Below are 10,483 nucleotides of genomic sequence, written 5' to 3' on the forward strand. Positions count from 1 at the left end.
GCTGCAGCGAGGGCAGCCGGAGAGGCTGCACGAAGAGGTCAGCAGCGGGGCTGCTGGAAAACGGAGGAAGGCTACAGCAGCGACAACAGCGTCGGCCACGGAGCGGAGGGTCTCTGAGAGAGAGCCGTGTGGGAAAGAGAAGACGAACCCGAATAAAGTACACCAAGCCAGATACCGTGGTCGAGTCCTTTATTACAGATGGAAGCATATTATATTTTTTGCGACATAGAATTGTAATGTATTACTTACCGTTAGTAACTCAGCTTATTGTAGAGTATATTTAGTATACTGATACTATGTAGTTTATACTTTAGTTGTTTACGTGGTGGTTTAGTTACTGCAGCTACATACTATTAACACTCCTTCCCTTTATTAATGCTACCCCTATCCCCTCCCTTTGATGCTGCTAATCCTGCATAATGCACGGGCATAATGACTTTAAACCCCTCGCCAAACCTCCTACGCATTTCACAAGTAGTACTAATCGCATATCTGCATTTCCCATAAATATGCTAAATTCCTCTTGATATGTAAATTCGTTTGTCAAGGCACTCTTTGCCCCTCCATCCCAGCTTAAATAGTCGCTCCAAGCCTGGGGCTTGTCATTCAGACTCTGTCTCCTCGACAGACCTGTTCTCCACCTGAGGATGGCTACTTGCGTTGTGGCCGAAACGTCGTGAGAATGATTTTATTGTTTTATTTTTATTATTTTATTATTTCAATTCTACGTGACTTTACCGAAAGAACCAAGAAGAAGTTGTTATCTTGTTATGGGGCAGTTACCCCTTGTGTTGGTATTAATAAATGTGTTGCCTCCAAAGAGTACGTCTGCGACTCAGTTGAACTCACTACATATTTAGCCGACCTATCCCCCCTCATTAAGGATTCATGACGGGAGGAAGAGGGGCAGGGAGTACCGGCGACACCGGATTTAAAAGTTGAATCGCATTTTAAAAATGTAATAACCATATAAAATTAGGGAAAGCCTGGTGTTCATGCGCGTGGGCTCACCCAATCCCATACGATGGATAAGAGAAGCGTACGGCTTTAGAATGACGACTGCACCCACGCATGACATCTCCCAAGACATGCAACTTAGTCGTGCGCATGCAATGTGCTCCAGTCGAGGTTGTTTTTTTTCAAATGTGTTTACTTATTTATTTCGGTAGCATTTTGAGCTCACGCCACAATCTGGGTTATTCGGGTCAGGCTCCGAGGTTTTTTTTTTGTGAATGCGTGTATCCGCCAATGTGTATTGTGTGCGTGCGCACGCGTATGGTGTGTGTGCACACGTGCATTGTAGGGAGCTGTAGTGTCACTGTAAGCGCACTGCGCTATGAACCCGGCGACCCGTGATCGATTCCTGCTCACGGCCAACACCAGTGACAATTATTTGAACCGGTCCTGGGCCTCCCCTAAGTCAACTCAGCCTCAAATGAGTACCTGGTGCAGTGTGTAAACATCGCCACTGGGGAGACGAAGGCGGTCGGGCGTGGTGCTGGCCACCCACCCCCTCGTGTGCCGTGCCGGCCTTCATAGGTGCTCGCTAACAGCACTTGCCCCTACAGTCTAAGGCTATACTCTTTGTAATTTTTTTTGTGTACGTTTTCATTTGCATTGTGTACATGTGCATGTGTATTGTGTACGTTTGCATGTGCATTGTGTGCATATTCTTTGTACACGCGTGCACGTGTCCACGAGTGCACGTTCCCGTGTGATGTGGTACGACAGGGTGCTGATGGCTTTGGAGGAGGGTCCGGACGGAGCGTGGCACAAGCGTGACCTGTGCATGGGCACTGGTCAGACTTGCGCCTTCCCAGGACTCATCAACAACTACCACAGCGCCATCATCTCTTTTGGAGAGGACGAGTCTGGTGAAGGCTACGACACGCACGCGCCACGGCGGTCACACGGCCCAGACGTAGCCTGTTGCCCGTTCATTTGCAGAGGCTCGCGGTTCGATATTCAGCGGGCCGCCCCGATTAACACTGCGGGGATAGAAGTACTCCGCACTGTCCGCTTCGCAGCCGACGTTAAAGAGCCGGCCACTGTGGCCTGGCTCTATGGTCACAAATTGCCAGATATTAAAACTTTACACCGGAAATTGCCCATTTGGAATCACACAATTAAGTAATCAACACCAACCGTATTGGGGAAAACTGAGCAGGGCCTTTATGAAAAAGAGTCATGTGACCCTGCGAGGCTTTCCAAGGTAAATGAAGCGTCGTAAAATAAAATAAGACTCACGTGCCATCGGGTCCACCGAGGGGCCCGTGCACTATGGAGTGCACCCAGGCAATCGAACAACAGTCCCATGTGACCCTCAAACGCACACAGGCCACAGAGCCACGTGGCGTGAGAGCCAACAAAGTCACGCAAGCTAACAATAATCTAGTACATTTCATATTTGCACCATTCCTATAGTGCAAGTCTATAATGCAGGTGCTGTGTTTCACAGACAGTCTGCCAGTCAGGAATGATGATTGTTGCCTGTCATCCCAATTGAGTAATTTCCAGGGGATCTTATCAAATTCTGGCCATGACACTGGTATGCATGTATGTTGAACTTCTTTCACACCGTATGTAAGCCAACCGTGCTAATCGGAGATGTGTGGGGGAAGGACAACAAACTACACACAGAAAAAGCAGTTGTAAGAAAATGAGTTTTTGCTCTAGATTTAAGAGTGCATAGCTCCCAGTGGCTTCCTATTATTGGTACGCAATGGCCAACTCATTGTCGCATGATGTCGGGGGATCTTTAACATCCACTGTGAAGTAAACGCACCCCGACCAGGGCCGGCTTGCCACATTTTAACTCAGAACCTCTGTGCTGAAGCCGCCCCATACGTCACCACGCCACACGCACGACATGACCCTCTTGAGGTGTTTTTGTAGTCACCGTTTGCTTGGCACAAGCCTAAGGGGCGAGCAAAGCACATACGGATGTGTGAGGTGGGGGTAGTACACCGAGTTTGTGGTGGAAAACTATAAACTACTTTTACTTTATCAGGGAAGGCCCACTGAGCTACATAGCTCTTTTTCAGATAGCCCAACGAAGTGGCTTATCATGTGGACATGTATAGCAGCAGCCAAACACTCTAAACGCGTGATGTTGCTTCGTAACGTGGAGGGAAAAACCGGAGGACCCAGAGAAAAATCCACACCACAGGGAGAGAGCCACCGCAAACTCCAAATATACAACAGGCATTGGGTCGGGATCGAACCCACGACCTCATGTATGCCATGCGAGGTAGTTAACATCTCGCCAACGCGATGGCATTTAATGTGCAGGGGAACATAGGCACTGCAATCTTAGATTGATTCTTGGCTATATACATCCAGGAACAAAAACTTGCATTTGAAGCAGCTCGGGCTTCTTGTAATTCATGGTAGCCTCGAAGTGATTTGTTGTCATCAGCACTGGGGAATGCCACCGCTCCTTTGTATATATGTATCTCTGTTGAACTTCTTTCACACCGTACGTAGCCAACCGTGCTGATGGCCTGGAGAGGTGCTTGCTAATATCACTTCCCCCCTACAAAGTGTGAAATGGAGAATCCTTGCCTGCTGCGTGTGCATCTCTCAAAAGGCGAGCTCTACTTCATGTCCACCCCTCTCGCCATTTCCACGGAGCCACACGGAACGTTGTACAAGCTCGTGGATCCCTCACGGTACTTGGTGAAACACGCAGGGGGCTGGACAGCATGTATGGGGAAAACCGTGACGGCTTATGAGTAGCACAGCATGTCACGCAGCGAACAAAACATGGGCACGTTTAATTTGCTCAACTTCTGGTTGAGAGCCCCATAAAAAACAATATATTATACTCTTGGTACATAATGAATGTAATAAATAAATACATTTGTAGAAATTTGATAGAAATGTTGCCAAATGACAACAAAAACCTCGACGTTTTAGATGGCGGACCTATGACCCCATCCTCATGAATCGTCACGGATATCTCATTGTGAACAATATCAGTTTTACTGAATATGCCGATAGGTGCCGTGATGGCGAGATGTTAACTACCTCACCTGATATGCAGGAAGTCGTGGGTTCGATCCCGACCCTGACGATGCCTGCTGTATATTTGGAGTTTGTGTGTCTCTCTCCCCATGGTCGCGTGGATTTTTATCCGGGTCCTCCGGTTTTCCCCTCCACATTTAAAATCAACGTGCGGTTCGAGTATTTGTCTGCTATAAAATTCCAGCTGATAAGCCACTTCGTTGAGCTATCATTTGTTATAGTCAGGTCACTTCTGAAAAAGAACGACATAGCTCAGTGGGCCTTACCTGGTAAAATAAAAATCTTTAGAAATTGTATGAAACCCACGCCTGGGCTGAGCCATTTGCATCTCCCGCACTTCTCCACACCCATATGAACGCCATCTCCCATTGCAGCCGTGCCGCTCCAGGGAGCTGCCACTGGGAACCGAGACCTGTGCATGTGCTGGGAAAGACCGTTGCCTTCATCCCCAGAGAGAGTAAGTCCTCGTCGCATCTTTGATGGGAAGGAAAGACACGGGGGATGCACATGGAACGCTCTTCCTTGCGATATTAGGAAGCCACTGGAGATATGCGATTTTAAATCTAGGTTGAAAACTAATTTCTTTAGAAACTGCTTGTTGTGTTTGTTGTCCTTCCCCCACACCTCCGATTAGCACGGTCGGCTACGTAAGGTGCGAAAGAAGTTCAACATTCATACACACGAATTGAACAAAATCTTTTTACGCGTGCTGCTTTGATTATTAACTGCTCCTCACTTGTCTAGGGTCAGTGACTCACTACCCAGGTGACTGCACACGTATCAGCAGGTACACCGATTACTTTAGGAAGCAACACATTCTACGGTTTCATTTCCATGTTGTGTAGAGATAAAGCCATAAATACTGCAACGACCTGTGCTGCAGTACAAACCATAATTAAATAGAAATAGGGCGACTTCACCAACGACTTTTAATGAAGTTGTTGAGGCTGCTGGCCCCCGGGTCCTCCGCTGGCGGGGGGCTGACCTCGGGGGGGCTGCTGCCTCTGGACTCCTCACTCGTGTGAGAGCCGCTGCTGCTCAACTCCTCGCTCGCGGGGGGAGGGCTGCTGCTCCCCGGCTCCTCTCCTCGCGCCGCGGTCCCTCGGGTCCGTGAGTCCTGTTTGTGGGGCATAGCTCGGGGCTGGCACTCGGCTGCCTAGAATCAATGCTTCTCAGCCACTCAAACGTGACGTCTCCGCTCACACAACCCCGCGCACCAATCACACGCGCGGAACGGGGGTCAGGGGTCAGAGAGCAATGACGTCCTTCGCACACGCGCTGCCGCCGAGGGTGGGCAATGGAGATTGTTGAAAGGGCTGTGGGGTGGGTATTCGGGGTTGGTTTCAGCGCGACACACCAATCGCACGCACGGAAGGGTCAGGGGTCAGAGGTCAGGGACGTCACGCGTACATGCGTAACTGATTGGGGGGTTGTATTGGAAATGATTTAAAGGGCTGTGGAGCGGATGTTTAGTGTTAGAACAAGTGTTGCTGTGTACTGGGGAATTAAAGAAATGCTTTAATCATCCTCCAGAGTAACTGGCGACAGGATTCACGCACCACGCTTGGGCACAATGTAAACAATAGCCGTATAAATAATCCCACGCGTACTCGCACGATTCTACCATCGCTCACCGCGGCCACACCACTCCCAGCACTCCTCAACACCACAGAGACCACATAGCGTCGGTATCCTATGCTTTAGAGTTTATTTCCGGCGCGTCTGCGAGTCCCTATTACCTGAATCAGCAGGGTAAGGCTAGCCTATCTCCCGACGGTCTAAACCCGACCTACCTTGTCTATTTGGAATTAATCTCCCTAAATCCCAACTCTCTCTTACGTACTCACGGTTTGGTTCGGATGTGCGGGAAGTCGCGGAGAGATGAGGCTGCTCGCTGCTCTCGCTGGTAGCGGGCCTGACTTGCCCTGCGACTCGTCACACGGATGATCTAGTGGCCGGCAAGCTGACTGATCCTGGCTTGTGCTGGACACAAACTAACTGATTCTACCTTCCCTCGCCTTTTATTGTTCTTTACATCAAAGAGAATTTGGCGCTGATCCGCTGGCCTTTCTGGCCAATCAGGTGGCTCGGATTGCCTGCCACTCTCACTGGACCGGTGCTTTCTCAGACGTCTGCACTTTACCTTCCACATCAAAGGGGCTGCCGCTGATCCTAGGGGGTCCCCAGCCAATTGGAGAGCTCCCCTGCCCGGTCGTACCATTCGGACCAGTGTTTTCTCAGACGTCCGTGTTTCGTGCGGTGTGTTTTCTAACCGCGGTGGCTGGGCAGCCCCGTCTTGACCATGTAATTACGACCCAAGTCACGGCGCCGCGGTGCGAGTTAGCCTCGGGGGAGATCGCACAATTCCCTGGCCGCAGGAAACCGTGAAGATTAGTCCCATGAGAGGGCTTCTGGGTGAAAATCTGTCGGCCAGGTGACCTCCCCTCGAGGCCCTATGTGGGGGTGTGTGTGTGTGTTCATGTGGGGGGTGATGAAGGAAGAGCAGCGTCGGCCCCGTAGCTCGGTGGTGGCGGCGTCGTGGCCACGGCGTCGGCAGAGCGGCCTCGCCGGTGTGGCATCACAAAGTTACACACGCAGCCACACGTGGAATAAGTCGAAACTGTGAACGATTAAACTTTCTTGACAACGTCGCAGCTCTGATCCTGGATGAGGTGCCCCTGACGGAGGCTCCCAGCACTATGCAGCCACCCAGGCAAGAGCAAAGGCCTGAGGTGACACAGAGGCGGCCCGCACCAGATCGGCAGCTGGACACGGCGGGACGCTCCCACACCTTCAACTACCACGAGTACGGGATCCTGCCAGGCACCCAGTCGACCCCACAGAAGAACATTCCGGACGCAACTCAGCATCCGACCGCGTCCAAGAGGAGAAAGGACTCCACCGCGAAGCAGGTGGGACCAGAGTTTCCGGGGCTGCACTCTTTGGGGTTAATGCTCAAATATTTGCAGTGAACACAAGCTTGTGAAGTTTCAGGCTGACCATCTCTTCCCAAGATGCATGTTGTACTATGTCGAACTTATTTCGCACCATACAGGCCACAGGGCCACGAGGGCACACGTGGAGTGAGATCCAGCTAAGGCACGCACAATAGCAATAATTTAGTACATTTCAGATTTGCGCCGTTCCTCCAGTGCAAATGGGCTCACCGTCTCACCCGAGTGGGGACCGCGAGCGGGACATCTGAACTTTGATATGGGGAGTGGAAGACAAGGAAGAACTTAAGTGAGGGGGTAAAGAAAAAGGGGAGGAGGGGCGTTTTCAATATAGATGATTTAAAAGTGCACAGCTTCAGTGGCTTCCTAACATCGGAAAGAAGAGCGTTACCGGACGGCCGCAGAAGCAGCGCATATGAAAGTGCCACGCGATGTGGTGACCGCCTTTGCTGGATGGCCAGACAAAAAGCCACCGCTGCTGCTGTGATGATGACCAGAGTTCGAGTGATTGTTTGTGCTCGTTGATGAGATCAGCATACACAATCACACAGAGATTCGGAAACCTCTGCAGCTTAGCCACAGCCGGTCACGAGCACGTTGCCTCATCCGTGGAAACTCCACCGCCCTCGCGGCAGCCACCACCTCACTCATAGTTGAGGGGTGTGTAATGACATGTAGGAACCGGCCAGGTGCTTTGTTTTTGTGGGGCTGATGGAAAGGCCTCTGAGTGGCCAGCTCCAGCTTCAGCAGCAGAGCCTCAAAACTCCTTCTTAGAATGAGCAGTTATCACCAAGTCAACAGCATATGTACACAATAGCGTGGGTTAACCAGGAGAGAGCCAACCCTTAATTACACTCAGGCATTGATCAGCATCTCGTCATATCTGTACCAGGCACACATTCCACTGGTCCAGCCATGGAATCCTTCCTGAATTACGTGGTAGAAAATTATGATGCTGTAGAAGCCAGAGGATATGCCTGTTGCACACCAATATATTTTTAAAAATGTTTTTTACTTTAATAAGCTTCATAATCTTAACCCTAACCCTATATTGAGATAAAATCCTACAGTCTTTGGTTCTTTTGGTACGTGACTTTACCGAAATAACCAAAAAGTATGGATTCATGCAGTCACGAAAGCTTCAAATCAAGATTAAAATCCCACAGGATATGCTATAGTCAATGGGGGTAGGGCACTAATGTGCCTTGTTTGATACATAAAGGCTGTTTTTATATTTCAATAAGACTCAAATATTAATTACAAACATGAATCTTATCACAGATTTATGATCAGCTATAATGAAAACAAAGTTATGAGGAAGAAATATCAATCCACGGTTTAACTTAATACAGTGATGATTGGGTGTGCAAAGGGCTTTGTAGTGGTGTTAATAAAATCAGTTGGTATAGGAGACCACACCGCTGCCTCAGCATGCATTTAAAAGCCAGAAGTGATTTTCCGCTCACATGCGCATCGAGGCATTGGCGTTCATCACCCGTTCACAGCCTCTGAGCTGTGAATGGGTGATGAGCAAATTCCACAATGCGACAAGGCGAATGATGTTACCACATTAAACTACCACCGGTCGACTTCCCCGCAAAAGCGTCGCCTCGCCTTTTCGGTCCCCGGACGTGATTGATGGGGGCCAAGTCACGCGCCAGGGCATTCTACTTCACCCCGACGCGGTTCCTTCCGTTGGGGGATGCAGGGCGGGAAGCGCCCGCGGCAGGGCGCCGTGCGGCTGGCGGGCGAGCGAGGTGGCCTGGCCCGGCACCGCGGCCGCGTCGAGGTGTTCGCGGGCGGTCGCTGGGGCACGGTGTGCGACGACCGCTGGGCCTTGCCAGCGGCGACCGTTGTGTGCCGTCAGCTGGGCTTCCCCGGCGCCCTGCGCGCCTCCAAGCGCGCCGAGTTCGGCGAGGGCGGCGCGCTGCCGCTGCTGCTGGACGACGTGAGCTGCGGCGGCGGCGAGCGCTCGCTCGTGGCGTGCCGGCACCGGGGCGTGGGAGTCCACGACTGCGAGCCGGGCGAGGAGGCGGGCGTGGTGTGCGCCACACACGAGGCCCAGCTCACCGCATGGGCCAACGGCGACGAGGACGACTGAAGCGCGAGGGGCGAGGAGCGGCGGGTGGTGCATGCGCACGCGCACGCAGGGAGATCGCTGCGTGGGGTTGATGGCGCCGTTGGGTGAATGTGGGTTGTTAGGCTCGCGTCGAGAATGGTTTCAGACTAAGGGATGTGCCGTTGGAAATGGTGTACAAGCACAGCCATACACATGACTGTCATACGCTGGGTTTGGGCGACTTTGTGAATTAGCTAAGTGTGCATGGATTTGACAATTGACTGCAAAATTCCGTGGATAATTCTTTGTAGGTTAAATGTGAACGCCTGGATATGGACGACAGAGCAGAAGATGACTGTTGATTAATGTGGGTGACTGAGGGAGGGTGAACATCGATGATTGAAAAGATGTCTTGTGACTCGTTACGAGGCTAGTTGTGGATAACTGATTGGATGAGTACGTCTAAAATGACGTGTAGATGGAGAAGGGTTGACCGAGGGATGACTGGGATGACCAATAGTTGGATAGCTGTGTGCAGGTGAAAAATTGCGACAATTTCAGGCCATGGAGCCACATTGGCCTAATGCTCAATAGAATGATCAATAGAATAGAATTGCATTTCAAATTTAAGAGATCGCTTTTTAGATTATCCAAATGTGGATTCATAAAAATATAAGAAAAAAAAGAAGTCCGGTGCCTGGTGGTCCAGGGGTCAAATCACTGAGCCGGCACTGCTGAGATTTTTGTGTTTAAATCTGGGCAGCCACTCTTGATTAATGCAGTTTCTGTGAAGTGTAGCGGGTCGATAGTGTGTCGATAGTGTCGGCCTGTCAATTGGCGATCACCTCAAGTGGGTTGAACTGTTCTGTCGGAGTTCCCAATGGATACTTCACGACACGATACAAATGGCACAATTGGGATGAAAGTGGGAAGAAAAAACAATCAGATGTAAAATTGCAATGTCACTTTATTCAGCTCTCATAATTAAATAATTGTGTTCATTGCAATGCAGAGCAATTATAATTTAGCTTTTTGTAGGGGATGCATGTCTTTAAACCGGTGATTCGCAACGTTCGTTTCGGTGAATTGCAAATATGAAAATCATGAATTTCTTGATTTTGAGCATTTGGGTCTGTTGTGATTATGTGTGTGAAACACCTGCAGGGAAATGTCTATATGGAATCGAAGACAGTATAAGTATATTTCGGGCAGGCAACCTATGCTACCGCCAGGGCCGTCCATAGGGGCGGGTGCAGGGCCTGAGGTAGATCACACCATGTGGGCCCCCCGACGCCTTCAATTTAACGCAGAAGTATTACATCTGACACCGTGACATCGAAGCACGGGGGGGGGGCCCAAAGTGCGGGGCCCGAGGCAGTCGTCCTAATTCACTGTGCACCCTACAAACGGCTCTGGCTACCAGTGGTTGTGTTGGGGCCGCTGG

At 50.5% G+C, this 10,483-nt stretch overlaps 1 protein-coding gene across 1 annotated transcript in view; it reads left to right on the forward strand.

Annotated features, from left to right (window-relative positions):
* The window catches only part of HHIPL1 (HHIP like 1), a 28,541-nt gene extending 18,380 nt beyond the window's left edge, over positions 1–10,161 (forward strand). The window contains exons 8-12 of the mRNA XM_061551218.1: positions 1,732–1,874; positions 3,590–3,671; positions 4,401–4,483; positions 6,682–6,938; positions 8,689–10,161. Of these exons, the coding sequence (XP_061407202.1) occupies positions 1,732–1,874; positions 3,590–3,671; positions 4,401–4,483; positions 6,682–6,938; positions 8,689–9,081 (958 nt within the window). The 3' untranslated portion in view covers positions 9,082–10,161. The remainder of the gene's footprint in view (positions 1–1,731; positions 1,875–3,589; positions 3,672–4,400; positions 4,484–6,681; positions 6,939–8,688) is intronic.
* Positions 10,162–10,483: the final 322 nt, after the last annotated feature.

The sequence above is a fragment of the Lethenteron reissneri genome, chromosome 14, assembly GCF_015708825.2.
Source record: "Lethenteron reissneri isolate LAM-NWPU_2019-01 chromosome 14, ASM1570882v1, whole genome shotgun sequence".
Taxonomy (NCBI): Eukaryota; Metazoa; Chordata; class Hyperoartia; order Petromyzontiformes; family Petromyzontidae; genus Lethenteron; species Lethenteron reissneri.